The sequence below is a fragment of the Arvicola amphibius genome, chromosome 12 (genome assembly GCF_903992535.2).
Source record: "Arvicola amphibius chromosome 12, mArvAmp1.2, whole genome shotgun sequence".
Taxonomy (NCBI): domain Eukaryota; kingdom Metazoa; phylum Chordata; class Mammalia; order Rodentia; family Cricetidae; genus Arvicola; species Arvicola amphibius.
The window spans coordinates 127,932,522-127,950,484 of record NC_052058.2 but is presented as its reverse complement, the minus strand read 5'-3'; the positions used below and the strand labels follow the sequence as shown (position 1 = coordinate 127,950,484).

Sequence of the window (17,963 nt, the reverse complement as noted above, 5' to 3'; positions counted from 1 at the left end):
GCTGGTCTTGAACTCAAAGACCTGCCTGCCTCTGCCTCCAGAGTGCTGGGACTAAACATGTGTGCTACCATGCCTGCCCAGCTTGATTTTGTTCTTTCTAATTCGTGTTCCTTGCTGGTCAAAGCCAGTTTAGGGTGGAGTTGATCTTGACTGCTTCTTGCTATCTTGGTTTTGCTTTCGGATGTTCTTGGTGCTCAGAGCCTACTAGATGGGGACAGGTCTATACTACTGTCTGAAATAACATTCAGCTTTGGAATGGGTTTGTCAACTTACAGTGATTGCTGAGGGGTTGCCAACTTGAACTTACTTCTCGTGTGACTGAGAAAGCAGAATAGGTGACCTGGGAGTATCTAGGGAGGTTGACTGGCATGCCAACATTCTCCTGAGTTGCTGCTGGCCACAGTGAGAAGAGACAAAGCCTCTGCAAGAATCCTTAGAGCCTTGGTTCTGCTACAGTCTTGGGGTGTGTCTGTCTGGTTTCTGGATCAGACGTGAGGAGTAAAGTCGGGGTCGGTCTTGGGAGTGAGAAAAGTGTTCTGACCATTGTATATAACAGTGCCTCTCCTCTCCTCCCATCTAACGTTCCTTCTCTTGTTTTCTAATTGCCTGGAATTCTAGCCCTCTCTCTTCCCCTGCTGCTAGCCCTAAGTTCTGCAGAAGTACTCTGCCCAGGAAACAGGACAGGTAATGACCTCACAGGCCTGCTGCGCCTCTGGGTTCTTCTGCCTGTGTTTGTTGTCGAGCCAGTTGTTCTGTGCAAGGCTGCTGACCTGAGGATCCCGCTTGTGTCTGTGGCTCTGGTGTACTCTGTGATAGCCAAGCATGCCACTGAGGGTCTGCTCCACTGTCTGCCAAAGCCCAGGGAAAGGTGGCAAGTGGGTGGCCACCCCAAACCCTGACACTCAATCCAGGACTGGAGGAGCTCTCGCTGGCATTCCCTGTGGTGTCCGTGGCATGTTCCTGCCTTCCAGCTTCTTGCTTTTTTCCTCCCTATCCCTCTGGGTACTGTCTGCCACCCACTGTGCAGCCTGGCCCTCACCTCTGTCTCTCCCTTGCACCCCACCCGTCCCGGCCCAGCTGGCTCTTCTCCCTTGAAGGCTTCTGCTGCTGTCTGGCTCATCGTGTGTTGTTCAGAGTATCGTGTTGTGTGTGTCTGTGTTCAGCAAAGATAATGGGACAGAGTGCCTGGAGGGCTGGGGCTTTACAACAGAGAAGCCTGGGTCCGCCCCCAGCCGTGGGTGGGCTTCCAAGATGGGTGTTGACCCCAAGTTTCTGGAGGAGTGGTGGCTTGGCCAAACATAACAAGCAGATGTTGTTTCATGCTTGGGGTGGGGGAAATTAATGGAAACCCCCTTCACCCCATCCACAGCACAAATTTTGTTTCTGTCAGGCTTACAAACCAAGCCTTTAAACCCCTGCACTTTAGAAATTCAAATGCCTTGGCTCTATGAGCCAACAAGTTCCAGCATGCCCGGGCTTCTGCCCAGGGCTCAGCTCCTGGCTACGCCCTTGCTGTGCAGAAACAAGGAGACATTGAGAGGGACCTGGAATTGACTTCATCACACATGAATTCCAAATATGCAGACTGCTGCCTCTTGAAACTCACCAATGAGTCTCTGTCCCTCTGGAACCTTTGCCAGAGGCAATGAGGTTGCAGGAGAGGAGCTGAGGAGGTACACAGGTGGGACCCAGGGCAGCACGGCCCCTGCCTTGGCTTTGAACCTGTGGAAAAGGAGGAACAATTGGGGTTCATGACTCAGGCCACCTTGTGATGTGGGGTAAAGTACACAGCGGTGTGGGTGCAGGCAGGACCAGGTTTCTTTTATATACCGTGTTGGGGCACTGCATGCATGGCTGGTGGTGGGAATCTGCCCCTTGGGGGTCCTCAGGCCCCTCCCCAGCCTTCTTACCTTGCTTCCTCCCCTTCCTCCTGTGCTTCTCTGAAGTTCTTGATTTTGTTTTAACTCTCCTACAGTGACCCGCACCTTGATAGGAACACTTTGCCTAAGAAAGGACTCAGGTATCTGTCCCCTCCTTGCACCCATGACATATGTTGTGGCCGTGGAGCTTGGCTGTGTCGTTCTCTCATGGCTGGTGGGGCTGGGCTGGGCTGGGGTCCCTGCTTTGACCATGGCAGCTGGAGTTTGGATGGCAGGCTCCTCTCATTCTCATCTCCCCATCTGTGGCTTACTTGCTTGAGCAGGGTCTGTCTGTCTGTGTTTGTGAAGCTTCCTGTGACAGAGCCAACTCACATCTCACAGCCAGCCGCTACCTTGAGCTGGGAGCAGTGACTGCTTCCGGGGGGCCGCAGGAGAGACGTTGAGCACTTCGTGAATGTCTGTACAGACAGCCGCTGCCAGAGGAGGACACGATTTAGAGCATGCTGCTTTGTTAGCTGCCCCCATCTTAAAGCTCTTAACTCTCTCTGCACTAGAGATGCAGCTCCATGGTAGAGCATTTGCCTGCCATGCGTAAGGTTGTGGGTTCAATCCCCAGCACCACCAAATAATAATCTAAAAAGATAATACCTTTGTGGCTGTAAAACACTGAACAGTTGTCTTAATGTCCTAAGCAGTGATTGGTTCAGTTATCAACACCTACCAAGACATGGATATGATCGGTTTTTGGTGGAAAGTTAAAACAAACAAACAAACAAACAAACAAAAAAAACCAAACCAAAAAAAAAAAAAAAAAAAAAAAGACCACCAGAAAAGAATGTCTTTCTATTTGTAGCAAGTTGGACCTGGACTGCTTGTTGGTTCTTCTCTTGGTAAAACAGGATGCTCTAAGTCTCCATTGCTCGAATCATGTCCATCCCATCACCAGCCCGAGGTGCTTTCCTTTGCTCACACTCCCTGTGGATTTTCCGTCAGCTCTGCTTTCTAAAAGCCTCGGTATTTGTAGCTTCACCTTGCACTCAACCTTCAGTCCTCTCACGTGAAAAATGAAATGTTTCATTGATGTCTTGTGTGTCTGCACTTAATAACCCACGGTTTTTAAGACCCAGCACTCTTGGAACATTTTTAACCTGAGGGTGGGCGTCAACACAAGAAGGCCTGCGTTGATGCCTCTTGGCAGAGTTCTGCAGCCTGGCCTTTCTTCCTGGGTGTCAGCTGGATGTGCAGATGATCGATGCCCCCGTCACCCCTTGTTCTGAGACTGGGTCTCGTGTAGCCCAGACTGACCCTGAAGTTGTATGTAGCTGACCTTTGAACTTATGATCCTCCTGCTTCCACTTCTTCAAGTGTTGGAATTGCAGGCGTGTACCAGCATGTCTGGGTTTCTGCTGTGCTGCGGATTGAACCCAGAGCTTCCTGCACCTGAAAGCAAGCAGGCCACTAACTGAGATGTGTCACAACCCACTGTTGCCCAAAAAAGGAGCTAACTTCTAAGTAGTTACCTTTTGAAATGCTATGATCATTCCTGTAGTAGGTCTATTAATGTGATGTAGCCCTGAATTTTTGTTGTTGTTGTTGTTGTTTTGAGACAGGGTTTCACTGTGTGACAGTCCTGGCTGTCCTGGAACTCGCTTGTATACCAGGCTGGTCTCAAACTCACTCCTATCCATGTGCCTCTGCCTCCCAAGTGCTGGGATTAAAGACATTGCACCACCACGGCTCAGCTACCTCTGGATTTTGAAAACTGATTGTCTAAAAACATTTAGAATGGGGTGACGTGACAGCTATTTCCAGGTACTCAATGTGCCTTACACGGGTGTGTATCCATCAACAGCACTGAGAACTGAGTTCCTGTTCACACTGGTTTTCTGGCTGGCTGGCACACACACACACACACACACACACACACACACACACACATTGGGCAGCAGATTCCTGAAAGTCCCTCTAGTCAGCAGCCGCTCTGCAACACCTAAGTCTGAGGGTACCCTGACAGTGTGGACGCTGCAGACACTTCAGATGCTCACTGATTTTAGAATCTGACAAGCGTGGGTTAGAATCTCAGCTCTGGTCCCCAGCTTCGCAGAGCACATAACAGGACTCAGTGTTCTATCCCTGTGTGAGTCTGGAGGCTCAGGGAGACAGTGCCTAAAAAGGGAGCTCCCTGGTCAGAGATGCTCAGTAAATATTGCTGTCCCGTTCTGGAATACACAAGGGGGTGGTCCACAAGACTTCTTAAGGCTTCCAGCATTTAACACACCAGTGTGGGGTTGTCTTCATGAAATCTGTGAGTGGTACATGGTAGCAGGTAAGGGACCAGGAATGTGGTTCAGGTGTTAGAGGGCTCCTGTAGCGTGCAGGAAGCTTGAGTTCAACCCCCCCCCCCCAGTATTTTACAAAGTATGCATGAGTAGACATGCCTGAAATACCAGTCCTTGGGAGATAGAGACAGGGGGAGCAAAAGTTGAAGGTCATCTCTAGCTACCTAGCAAGTTCAAGGGCAGCCTGGGTGCTCCAAGACCCTGCCTTGGAAAAACTGCAGCAGCTATTGTAAACACTAGCCCCCCAGGTCTCCAAATGCCACCCACTAACCGCTATGATTCATGGCTGTTCACTGGCTCTGCAGCGAGCAGATGCCAGCAGTTAGCTCATTAAAACATCCTCAAAGCTCAGACAACTCCTCTTGCAGCTCTTCCTGTCAAGGAGGGGGCTTCGAGGCGACCCTGTCATGAACCAGCATGTTCCAGTCACACCCAGGGGTGGCTCTTTTGAGCGTTCCCAGTCTTTCTCCCTTTAGGTGTTCCCCTCAAGCTGAAAGGAATTGTAATTTTCTCCAGATGAAGCCAAGTAGCTTTAAAAAAAAAGTTTTGAGAAACTTCATAAGTTTCAGGGTGTGTAGTGTGTAGTGATTTTTTCTCCCCATCTTAAATATAGTTTTCTTTTTACATAGTCCTCATCAGCTGTGGGGAATGCATTTTCATAAGTGCTCTTCATTCCAGCCTGGTTTCCGTCTCCAGGTATACACCCACCTCCCAGCTTCGCACACAGGAAGACGCCAAAGAATGGTTACGGTCCCACTCTGCTGGGGGCCTGCAGGACACCGCTGCCAACTCCCCCTTTTCCTCTGGCTCTAGTGTCACTTCTCCCTCTGGAACAAGATTCAACTTTTCCCAGCTTGGTGAGTAGCCGCTTGCCTTGGGTTGTATTGGTCCACTCTGGGGTATGGGGGGGGGGTGAAGGAGGGGGAGGAGACAGAGGTTATCTTGTGTTTTGAAACAGGCATGTGGCCACATCCTTCTCCATAGCTGATCAGCCCTTGGTGGCAATACAGTCAAAGAAACAGAAAATTGCAATGTTCTGGGTATTTACAGTCCTGTCTATCCCCTCAGCCACATGTGACTTAGGGTGGCCACAAATGAGGCCAACACTGAGATTTGTATGTGTGAGAGTTTTTTTTTTTTTTTTTTTTTTTTATTGTTGTTGGGTTCTGGGCATGGTATATATAGGATAGGCGGGAGATTTTGTTTGTTCTTTTGTTTGTTTGTTTTTCAAGGCAGGGTTTCTCTGTGTAGCCCTGGCTGCCCTGGAAGTTGTTCTGTAAATCAAGCTGGCCTTGAACTCACAGAGACCCACCTCCCTCTGCCTCCCAGGTACTAGGATTAAAGTGTATACCACTGACTAGCATAAGAGGTTTTTGTGACTCAGTTGCACTGTGCGGAGCATGGGCTCTGTAGATAATAGCCTCCTGTCATAAAATCTATAGGTTGGACACACCCACTACTCAGGGTACGATCTTCTTCTCAGACCTCTGGAAGAGTCAGTTTTCCAGCCTACTCCTTGTTGCTTTATTGAGCTGAAAATAAGTTGTAATGAACTAGTGTTCTTGGAAGTGGCTCCTGCCGACATACTGTGTTGGCTGACACACTCGTGGGGGTGGGGGTGATAGTCCCTGCTGGAATGCCGAGGGATTCTCTGTTAGAGGCAGACACATGGGTGCAGATCTGACAGACAAGCTATGGGAGAACAATCCAAAGTTTTGTAGTAAATCGACAAACGATGGAAGAGAGTTGATGTTGGGACTGTATAGTTCCGGGAAGGACACTGCTGGTGTTGGCAGAGGTGACTTGACGGTGATAGAATACAGGCAGTACTTGAGGACTGGCCAATGGAGGAAAAACCTGTTTTTGGTTTCAACATTTAGAAGAGCAGGCTTTTCTGAATATTCCAGACTTTCTATATAGTATAATGATGTGTGTGTCTTGTCATCACGGACGAGTAACTCCACTCTATTAAGTGCATCCCTTTGAATACAGGGAGCATGACTGACATGGGAAGGACTCTCGGTGAGAAAGCTCAGCTTAGCTCGGGGAAGTGTGCCCCTCTGCACTGATGCTCTTTGCATGCCGCGAGATGATCCGCATCGGGAGGCCGTGAGACCTGTGTGTGTAGTGCTCTATCCCAGCCATAACTCCTCGCAGCGAGGGCTTCTTGTCATGTGCGGAGGCTTCCTATCTGATCAAAAGCCTATTTGGACTATTTTGGGCTTTTGGCTTTCAAGAGGATTGTTTCAGATGAACCCGGGGAGTAATTAGCTCATGCCTGGAAGGTGACACTGGCCTGCCTGAACGTGCCAAGTTGGAACGTGAGGAGGCCCTGAGCCTTGCTTTGGAACTGACCCACCTTCCCTCCCGTATTTTTAGCTCTAAGCCTGTAACTCAAATGCTGATGCGACTACCTTTTAGAAAGAGACAAGGGAGTGAAGTTGGCAGACACACACGCTGCTGGCGATAAGCAGCCGCTGCCTGGTACCCGGCTGGGATTCAAATGGGGGTATGGATATCCAGCATCTCATTCTGCTCCTCTGCTTCCAGCGAGTCCCACCACTGTCACCCAGATGAGCTTGTCCAACCCAGCGATGCTGAGGACCCACAGCCTGTCCAATGCAGATAGCCAGTATGACCCCTACACGGACAGCCGCTTCCGGAACAGCTCCATGTCTCTGGATGAAAAGAGCAGAACAATGAGTCGATCAGGCTCCTTCCGGGATGGGTTTGAGGAAGGTAAGTGATGAAGGAACGCCACCAGTTAGGTCACTTGGCCTGGCACGCTTAACAGTGCTCCCTCCGGTGCTTCCTCCTCTGGTCACTAATACCTCTGGGGTGGGGATGAGGGACTCTCACTAGGAAGATCTGACTGACCCTTAGGTAACCTTTCAGGAGGCTGAGGGTGGAGGCCTCTAAGACTGCCCACCCTCAGCATTGACTGAGTTCTGCCTGAGGCTCCTCTCTCTCCTGGCCTTGGGCCATGACTTCTTGGCACGCATCTCCATCTTGAAGCCCTGCCGCTGGCTCATTCTGTTGGCAGAGAGCTTCACTGAGTTCATCTCCCCCTGCCCTGCAGCTTTGGGGGCGGGCAGCCCCGTTCACATCCAGCATTTCCTAGCTCATCTCAAGATCCAGATTCTCAGTTTTTACCCTTTTCCTTCTTGGGCTGGTCCAACCATGGGTGTTTATAATTCAGTTGTTTTCATCAGAATGATGGAAGGAACATTCTGGGGGTGATTTTTGTCAGCATCTTCCTAGCTCACTTCATCTCTCTCACCTTCTGCCCCTTCACCCAAGACTTTGTGTTCGAGGAGCCCCCTTCCCCAAACCCTGGGCTTGGGGGAGGCTGGAGGCAGGCTCAACAAGCAGTGATAAAGAGAGGGGAGTTGGACTGGTCAAGGATAAACCCCAACCCTACTCCTCCCTGGATTCGAGAGCTTAGGGAAGATACTGCACCTCTTTGTTCCTTTTTCCTCTATAAAAAATGAAAGTAATAATAGCATTCGGCTCATGGTGCTGCAAGAATGCAAAGCTACCGCATGTAAATGTTAGCACAGGTCTGTTATTGTGTGATGTAGCCTGTGGGCCTGACATCCACATTGCTTTCCTGAGGGCTCCAAGCCAAGGATGAGGGTTCAGGGACAAGTGGATCCCTGTGGGGCTCCACCTCTATTGGAACCTTTCTGTTAACCACAGCCTGGGAGAATGTAGGGGTGAGTGAGAGATGGTCCCCTCAGCTCCCCATCCCTGTAAAAGGCAGGGTATAGGCTCAGTGTAGCCCAACAGGAAACTTCAGATCATAAGGAAGGGAACACAAGATGCAGCCTTCTGCTTCTCGGCTTTCTTTCTAAGAAAGGCTTAAAGGACTGTAGTGACAGAATTGTTGCTTGTTGGCTGATCTTGGTGACTTAGTGCTCTCCCCAGATTTATGTTCCCAGTAACCCTGAGCAGGGCAAGCTTATAATCCTTATATGGAAACTGCCAGGCTGGAGGATTAGGGAGGCGGGGATCCTGGGGCTTTTGTTAGATTTAAAGGCTGGGGGAAATCGGCTCTGTGGTGGCTATCAGAACACAGTTAGGGCGCATACTGGCCCTAAGGCAATGGAGGAGGAAGTCTCTCTGTCTTAGGCTGTTTTCCACGATTGGTCAAGAATAGCCATGGTGTGTCTCCCCTCTGTCCCGGAGGACAGCTCCCATGTGAGTATCCCGTGCTGCCCTCATGATGTGCCATGTGTATGCCTGAGGGGATCACGAAATGGTACCAAAACTTGTCTTGACAAGTGTACATGGTCCCACAAAGACCACGGGCCCTTGCGGACTCTTCCTCAGCTAGCTCTTTAGGTTAGGCAGCCCAATGCAGACCATCCGGGAGATCAGATGATAAGTAGACCTGGCCTACCCACAAGCATCACCACAACTTTTGTGATCACGTGATTCATGGTAATACGGAAGTGAGCTGCAAAGATAGGCTTAGGACTTTGGCAGGGAGGGTTGTGTTACACCGCGAAGGTGGCCCCTTAGTCTCTGGGAACTTCGCCGTCCAGTTGGGTTTATTCCTTGCAAGGTTGTTATATGACAAAAACAGAACAGGACTTGGATAATTAGGTTTCTAACTCCTTGGAGTGTAGGGTGGTTTTATTATTTTATTTTTTGTTTGTTTTCATTTTAAATTGATAAGTTACCAGCGTTGTAGGGGAGGTCAGATCTCATGTCTGGCCAGGTAGACTCTCCTGGAACTGTTTATTCTGTGCTGTGAAGCGGGATTAAAGCATAGGGAAAATTAGACAGGTGTCGGTGAGCATGTTCCACGTTTAAGGTGATGGGAGTCATAGCCACGTGGATCCAGTGCAGTGTGGCCCAGGTGCAACCTTTTGAAGTATTTTGGTTAAGTTCTTACTATAGTCAGGTTGTAACCTCAAAGTCACCTTTGAGGCACTCTTAAGGGATTCTCAAGGTATCTTTTAAAATGGATATTGGATCTGGAGAGATGGTCAGCGGTTAGGAGCAGATAATGTAGTTGCAAAGGGATAGGAGCCCGATTCTCAGCACCCACATAGGGTGGCTCACAAGTCCTGGCTTTGGGGCCTATGCGGACATTACACAAAGAAATTAGAAATACATTACAAAACATACCAAAAGCTGTTTTTCAGTTTTTAACTTTAAGCCAGGTGGTGGTGGTGCATGCCTTTAATCCCAATGCTTGGGAGGCAAAGGCAGGAGGATTTCTGTGAGTCTGAGGTCAGCCTGGTCTCCAGAGTGAGGTCCAGGACAGCAAGTACTACTCAGAGAAACCCTGTATTGGATTTTTTTTTTAACTTTAAATTACTTAAGATGCATGCCGTGCTATGCATTTAGAAGTTCTGGAACAACTTTGAGGAGCTGGTTCTCTCCTTCCTCCACGGGTCCTGGGTAGGGAACTCAGTTTGTCAGGTTTGGTATTAAACACCCTTACCAACTTAAACCATCTGGCCAGCCCACCAAAGGGATTTTTAAAAGTAAAAACCGGAACTTAGCAAAATAGGTCATTAGGCAAACAGAGTCATGTCCAGACTTCCAGTCAAGAGATCCTGTCCTTGAATTTCTGTGTAGCCATAGCAAGTCATGTCATTTGAGTTTCAGGACACTTTTGCCTGTCCAGCTGTGGAATTCTGGAGGTGCAACGAGAAAGCTCCATCAAGCGTAGTGGTTTGGGGGCTGAAACTCTCGTAGTGCAGGAAGTCCCATGTCCATCCCCCCAGGCTCTGCAGCTCACCCTAAAGATCAGCTGGCCACAGCCGTTAGGACCAGCCACATTCAGGTTGGTGGGGAGCAGAAAGGCAAGGAAGCTGTTTCTTTGGATCACAGCCTTGCCGTCACTGATTTCCAAGTGAGATGCATTATTACAGAGAAAAGTAATGTCTCCACTCGAAGCGTGCCCAATGCGCCACCTCTGCTTGGTCCTGACTGCCAAGAAACTGATATGTTTGAGATGGAAAAATTAGAGACAAAACAGCAGCCAGAGTATGTGTGCTGTCCCGGCTCAGGCCTCTGAGCCAGCCCTGGCAGGGTGGCTGGAGGTGACTACATGATCCCCTTGTCTCTTCCACCAACAGGCCTCCCAGGCATCTGTCCACTTTGGTCTGTTGTACGGAAGTGCCTTGGTACTTCTGAACCTGTGGGCATGTTAGTACAGAAAGCCATTATTGGCCATTAACACCTTAACCTGCTTTTTATGGGGTGTGAGTCAGATTAGTCATGCTTAGTAGAAAAACAGGGAGCAGATCTGGAGCCTGGCATTACCTGGGAGGGTGGCTGTGGGTCCTGGTGGAGCCCCAGCCTCAGAGACGTTGGTAGGTGCCTGCTAGTGAGAGGAGAAGGAGCCCTGGACTGTGCTGGACTGGGCCAGGTGGGGTTAGAAACACCCTAGACAAAGAGCTGCATTGGCAGAGCCTCAGAAGCAGTCTCTACAGCGCCATCTAGAGCTTGCCTGGGAATGAAGTCCAGGATAGCCGGATAAGCCCCTGTGAGAGGAACAGGCAAAGAAGTGTAGGGGTGACAGGGAAAGTTTATTAGTAACACCACAGGCAGGTTTCCAAGCACCAGACAGACTGTTTGTTCAATATAGCTTCTACTACCTGCTAAGTGGGGCCGAGTGCACTGCTGGGGTGACTAGTGGACTCAGTAGTGTGTGGAGAGAGTGTCCCCAGCCTTGGGTCACAGGTGGGCTCCTGCTCTGGTGGGATGTGGGCACATAAGGCTTTCCACCTGTGTTCAGGAGAAGTGTGCCCACTTAAAATACCTGCCGTGTCTGAACCCTGGGCTAGTTCTGTCTTCCAGACAAGTTACCAGGAGGTTATTGAGAAAGTAAGAATCACGTTCCCTGAAAGACAAGAGAAGAAGGCAGCTTGAATCCGTAGTCCCGGAAAAAAACACACTTCAAAGTGAGAGCCAATAATGAAAAGTCCCTCCAGCTGGAGATGGGACGGAACGCTAGGAGTGCGTGAGCATGGTTCTGAGTCAGAAGGAAGAGAACACCCTCGTTCATCACGTATAGACGTTGTGCAAGTCCCGTACTTCAGCAGAAGTGCTGTGGTTTCCACTGATCTCTGCCCCAAGGCTGTGTGGATTGATTAGGACAAACGTTCGTCTCTAAGCATCTAGTGGGTATGAGACAAGGCAGTTCTGCCGCACGGTCACAACACTGAACCGTGCATCCGACCTGAGTAGGCACAATCCGAAACAGCCACAGGCTGCCTCTGAAGAGTGTGGTTTACACTCTCCACAGCCACACTGCCCCGCGTTTGAACCCTCGGCGGTATGAACGTTTGGTTACGTGAATATATGACCCCAGAATCATGTGTTGTTTTGCTAGTTAAGAAAAATGTGGTACGACGAAAATGACTTCCTTAATGGATTATTTTGTATTTGGCTCTGACCTGTGCTCAACCCAGGAAGTATTGGGCCACGATGGCAGTCGCAGCCAGGATGAGCCCGTGGTGTCCTGAGGGCTGGCCTCTTCTCTCTCTCCTACAGCAGCCAGCTGCACCTTTGACCCTGTTTGTTTACTTCCAACAGTTCACGGATCCTCGCTGTCCTTGGTCTCCAGCACGTCTTCTATCTACTCCACGGTGAGTCTCAGCCATCGCCACTGGCTGTGCTTGCACACACACGCTCTGTTATCAAGTCTGTCAGGAGTGACGATAAGCATCCCAGCTGTGGAAAGTAGTCCCATTATAAAAGGATCAACTCCTAGGAGAAAAAGATTTGAAATCCACAAGACAGCTGTTATCACATCCCCCTTGGGGCTGGGGAGAGGGCTCTGTGGGTGAAGGTCTTATTGCCCAAGCACGAGGACCCGAGTTCTGATACCCATGTTAAAGCTGAGTAGTGCACGCATACGTAACCCCACCTTCTACCCACATCTTCACGTGGAAGCCGGTGGTTCCTTGTCACCGCAATGGTTAGAACATCCCTCATATTCTTCCTGATTTATTAGAATACTGGGCTTTTGTATTTGGCTGTTCTGGTGGGTAGATGTAATTGTTCCAGTTTATAGACTTATACCAGAAAAGAAGTAAGTCAAAATCTGGACTTTGAGGAGCTGGAGAGATGGCTTAGCAGTTATGTACATTTGCTGCTCTTCCAGAGGACCTGGGTTCAATTCACACATGGTGATTCTCAGTCATCTGTAACTCTAGTTCCAGGAAGCCCATTGTCCTCTTCTAGCTCCATGGATACTAGTCATATATACATGCCTACATACATATATACATATATACATACATACAGGCAAGTACGCATACACATAAAAATTTAAAAAAATCTTAAAAAAAATTCTAAACATTCCCAAATTAACAGACTCAGCAGTTCCCACTGGCTGTGCTCATTGCTCCTTTTCCTTCACTGTTCTGACTTTCTTTATTATTTATTTACAGCCAGAAGAGAAATGCCAGTCAGAGGTAAGGAACGGTTCACCTTCTGGAGCTCTTTCTCACTCTCAGTGTTAATTCCATCCAGCTCAGTCTGGAGATGGACTCCCCCACAAGCAGGTAACCCTGTGCCTGTCTCTGTAGATCCGAAAGCTGCGGCGGGAGCTGGATGCCTCCCAGGAAAAGGTGTCTGCGCTGACCACCCAGCTGACCGCAAATGTGAGTGCCTCTTCAGGAACACACGCTCACGTGTACACGCACATAAGCACACACGGTGGGAGAGGGGACAGGGCAGGGTGGGCGCAGGAGCTGGGCTGAGTGGCAGCCCGAGATGAAACAGTGTGGGCGGGAGCTGAGGGACGCTAATGGAAGCCAACAACAGTAGTGGTCAGCGAGGTAGCCAAGGATGTAACAGGGCAGAAGCTAGAGATAAAACCAAGTGGGGACCAAGGACAGGACAGAGGAGAAACTGGAGGTTGTGATAGGAAAAAGCCATCTGCTTTTGAAGCCATTCCTTGAGGCTCTGGGTCTTTGGACACTCAAGGAGTAACTCTGTTGGTTCAAAAGGCCTTAGTCCTGTGGACATTGATGCCAAATCAGGTGCTAGCAGTCTGGCTTGGGCCACTCTCTGTCACATCTGGGTCTGGCTTTGCTCGTCTATGTAATGGGATAATCGCTATCTCCCTATGTTGGGAGGTGACCAAGGCTTGCGATCTTTGAACTGTTAACTCATTTCCCGTCCTGTTTCTGAAGATTGTAGTCTTCAGGGAGGTGGGAACACAAAGGAACTCAGGGGAAGAAAGACGCCTGTGGCTTCGTGATAAACAGCTGGTGCTCTATAATTGCATCATGCATGGTGCTCAGCACCGCCAGCCTTCATCTGTCTGTCTGGCCACTCTTCCTTGTGCCAGCAACACTAGGCTGGGAGTCCAACAGGTGGCAGAGTCACTGCCACCTTCCCATGCTAGCTCGGGACCAGAAGGGAGGCAAGCTGAACAAGCTCCCTGGGACACGGTCATTCACGTCACAATGACAATGACAAGAAAACACAGGAGTGCCTCGCTACCTCTCGGCAGGAGGTGGGAGGGAGTCAGGGTTTCCCAGATTGTTGTCCTGTAGAAGGGTACAGCATCCTAACGAAAGTGAACAGTTTTGCAAGGTCCAAGGAGAACTGTGAGTGGCTTACCTGCTCAGTACCTGAGGTCAGGAGTGAGGAGAGAGGCAGGGCAGGAGTCCGTATAGAGGAAAGGCAAGGGGCTGATGAGTGTCTGAGCTGTTGGTGGGGTTTGGGGACCTTTGGAGAACCCTTTCAGTGTGGAGACTCAGCTTGCTATTTTGACCAAATAGAGTAGAGGAGAGGCAAAGATCTCCCAACCTATCTGGGAGACCCACAAAGGAACCCCACTGAGGGCAGGGCTGTGACCCAGAGAGGCTGAGATTTGGGGAGATGCTGGGTGACTCCAAAGCCAGGCTTACTGCCCAGGAATTCATAGCCCAGCCTCAGAGCAGCCCAGATAAGGGTACCAGCGCCTATCAGGGGGAACACACTGTGTTACCCCACTGCATTCCAACAGCGGGAGCCACTTCAAAGGCTGTTCTCCTTTGACCAGGAGAGTGAGTCAGGGCCCTAGAGTAGTCATTTACCTGGTAATTCCTGCTCGAGCCTGACTGACTCCAGGAAGCGAGGCTCTCTTGGCTCTCTTAGATCTGCATGGGAAGCATGACACGCCCTTAATTACAAGCCCAGGGAGTGTAACTGCCTTCATCATCACCCTTCTCCCAAACTCTTGTGCATTGTCGGAAACTTCTGACGGTTTCACTAAACCTTGACACATGGGGTCATAGTCCTTTATTCTCTTCCCCTCTCCATCATCAGGAGGGCTGGAGGGCTGGCTCAGTGGTTGGCAGCACTCACCATTCTTCTAGGGGACTGGAATTAGGTTCCTAGCATCCCTTTCAAATGACTCACAACCGCCTGTAACTCTAGCTCCAGGTCTGGTGCCCTCTGCTGGTTTCTTTAGGTACCTACATTTAAATGTGGTACATGCGCGCGCGCACACACACACACACACACACACACACACACACATGCTTAAGATAATAAATCTAAGAAATCATTAGAAACCATCTCAGAGGTGAATTCTCAGGCTTAGATTCTTCTATTCAAAAAGTGTCAATGGTATCCTGACTAGGTCCTCTAATTGGGAAGTCTGATGTGTGCACCTGAGTTCAGAACTGAATGCAGACCCAGGGAGGTGGACAGTGACCTCCTGCCCCCAAGAAATAAATACCTCATGATTTGTGACAGTCATCAAGTGCTGCCCTTGATTCTCCGTCAGGCGACCTTGGGTTACTCTTTCCATCTACCTGATCTGCCACCAGGAGCCCTGGGCTGGCCTGTGGTCCTGAGCCCTCTGTGCTACAAGGGTTGGAGTAAGACCTCTTTTATTATTCCAGAGTGTGTTGCACCTCCCAAGAGCTGCTGAGTGCAGTCTTGTTTTAAAATAAATATTTAGTCGTTCCGCACTCCTACTCCACCTCAGCCACTACCGTTTTATTATCTGCCATCTTTCTCGGAGACCAAGCTATGTTTGTTTTCCTGGGACAGGCTATTCCGGGCTGCCCTCGCTGGTGTTTTCCTAGCTCTCTGTTTGTTTTCCCTGGGAATGTGAGAATGTCTCTTGGCGGGAAGGTTGTTGTATTATGTTGTACAGCACCGCTAGGCCCTGCCTCCCCTGTGTTTTCGTAGCTGTGCTCAGGACACAAAAGCAGCCCTTTCACTTGCTAGCGGAGCTGGGTCTCTGACCCGTCAGAGCTAAGCGGCTGCTTTCTGAGCTTGTAAACATACATTCACAGTTTGAGTGAGCGGCGGCGTTCCAGGGATCACGGGTGCAGGTTAGATGCAGAATGAAAATGAATTGCAAATCACCCGACCTCACTCCCTGCTTGGCTGGGTGAGGACAGCACGCTGTGCCCTGACCCAGTTCCGCTACCCACCCTGTCATCTTGAGTTGATTCGCTTTAGTGGGTATGGTGACCCAATGCTAGGAAAACTGAAGCAGAAGGGTACCAGCTCGTGGCTAGCCTCGGCTTCGTAGTGACTACCAGGCTAGCCCGAGAAAGGATGTGAGACTCTGATGGAAAAAAAAGAGGGGGGGTGCTGCAGAAATGGCTCCATAGTTAAGAGCACTGATGGCTCTTCCAAATGACCTGGGTTCAATTCCCAGCTCCCACATGGAGGCTCACAACTGTCTGTAACTCCTAGGAGACCTGATACTCTCACACAGACATACATGCAGGCAAAACACCAATGCACATAAAATAAAAATAAATTACTTAAAAAATATTTTGCCCTGTATTGAAAGTAAGCTAAAGAAGTAGAGAGGCATTTTCTTCATTTCAAATATATAGAGTGTAATCAACAAGAAACCATCCATGTAGTCTTGCTGTGATGGTGTGTCTGCGCCAAGGTCCCGGCCTCGTCTGCTGTCTTAGACCCAGCCAGCCTGTCGCGATGAAGTCTAGTGAACCACGGCTGGGCCACTCTGCAGTTCCCTCCTTAGGTTGAAATCCAGGCCCACTCCACAGCCCTGCCCATGTATCCCACTCTCTTATTCTTTCCTTGGGGCGTTGATCACCTTCTTCTCTGGGTTTTTACAGTGTGGTCACATCTCGTTTTTTCAGACTCATCTCCAGCCTCTGGTCCTTTGCATCCGTCTCAGCAGGAATGGTAAACCCATGTCCTATATAAGAGTAGCAAGTGCTCTTAGCTGCAGAGCCATCTTTCCAGCCCCTTAGACTTGGCTTTAATGGCTTTTTCAGATTCCCAATTCAACCAGCAGTTGAATCAATCAGTGTTCGTTACTCTCCAGTACAAACAGGCTTAGTTTTGGCATGCTAACCTCTTGATTTTGATCTCAAGAAACACATTCCTCAGTTCCAAGATATACATTTATTTTTATGTTTACTTACTTGAATCAGGGTCTTTCTATATAGACCAGGCTGGCTTGGAACTCACAAAGATCTGCCTGCCTCTGCCTTCCAAGTGCTAGAATTAAAAGCAAGTGCCACCATGCCCAGTTATTGTTTTTGTTGTTGTTGTTGGTGGTGGTAGTGGCTTTATTTTGTTTTTCGAGACAGTGTTTCTCTGGGTAGCCCTGGCTGTCCTGGAACTCCCTTGAACTCTGCTTGCCTCTGCTTCCTGAGTGCTGGGATTAAAAGTGTGAGTTACCACTGCTGGACTACTGTTTTGTTTTGAAAATAGATTTATTTTATGTTATGTGTGTGTGTGTGTGTGTGTGTGTGTGTGTGTGTGTGTGTGTTCTAGTGCATTCAGGCCAGAAAAGGGCATTGGATATGTTAGAGCCGGAGTTACAGGTGGATGTGAATGGCCTGATTCAGGTTCTGAGAGCCGAACTGTAGTCCCCTGCTGCAGAGGGCCAGAGTTCAGTCCCCAGACCTGTATGGTGGCTTACAATCACCTGTAACTTTAGCTCCAGGGAGTTCTGACATCCCTTGTGGCTTCCTCAGACACCTGTGTGCATATAGTACACTTATATTCATTTAGACAAAACACTCATACACATACAATAAAAATAAATTAGTCTATAGAAAGAAAATGTGAACCAGGAACAAAAAACAAGTGTCAGACAGAAAGGTGGCTTTGAGGGTCAATGCAGGCAGGCCTGCTTTGTCTGATGCCCTGAGTTTGATCTCAGGACCCACATGGTGGAAAGAGAGAGCTCTTGACAGCTGGGCTCTCTGTCCAGTCCAAAAGAAATAGTTTTATATTGTTACACTGTAGCATCTGAAGATTGGATGCATATTCTAATTATAACTGGCTTCTTTTGAAACCTTTTTCCGAGCCTTGTGTAAGATGTTGCATCTGGTGTCTTCTAACAAGAGAAGATCACAGTGTGGGAGCCTGGAGGACGGTGTCTCCCTGGGGGAGCTGGGAAAGGTCTCTTCATCCAGGGAGCAGATGGGCCTTTCAGTAGCTTTTTTATTAATGAGGATTATAACAAGGAAAATAAGCCAGCCACTTTTTCCACTCACCCTACAACCCTGCTTCCCATGAGTCCGTGCTTCCCGTGAACGTGGCAAACGGTGAACAGCAGATCCTACCACTGTGTGCTGTGGAATCAGCCGTAAACTGGCAGTCACAGGCCCTGAGTATTTCCAGCGACAACCTCCAAGTGTGTTGAATATAGTGGACCTGTGAGTGCGAGGGAATAGACCCAGGCTGGTGGTGTCCCAGCCAGACACATGCAGATTACCTAGGCCAGGAGTGGATAGGACAAAGGTACCCAGAGGAAGGATGCTTGAGGAAGAAA

At 49.4% G+C, this 17,963-nt stretch overlaps 1 protein-coding gene across 11 annotated transcripts in view; it reads left to right on the top strand.

The window, feature by feature from the left end:
• The window catches only part of Nav2 (neuron navigator 2), a 202,266-nt gene that overhangs the window by 145,755 nt on the left and 38,548 nt on the right, over positions 1–17,963 (top strand). For 8 of the 11 annotated variants that reach the window (XM_038314288.2, XM_038314291.2, XM_038314287.2 and 5 more), the window contains 7 exons: positions 619–684; positions 1,976–2,020; positions 4,916–5,076; positions 6,770–6,958; positions 11,777–11,829; positions 12,637–12,660; positions 12,775–12,849. In XM_038314288.2, coding sequence (XP_038170216.1) covers positions 619–684; positions 1,976–2,020; positions 4,916–5,076; positions 6,770–6,958; positions 11,777–11,829; positions 12,637–12,660; positions 12,775–12,849 — 613 coding nt within the window. The remainder of the gene's footprint in view (positions 1–618; positions 685–1,975; positions 2,021–4,915; positions 5,077–6,769; positions 6,959–11,776; positions 11,830–12,636; positions 12,661–12,774; positions 12,850–17,963) is intronic. The other 3 variants (XM_038314293.2, XM_038314292.2, XM_038314289.2) reach the window with 2 other exon arrangements.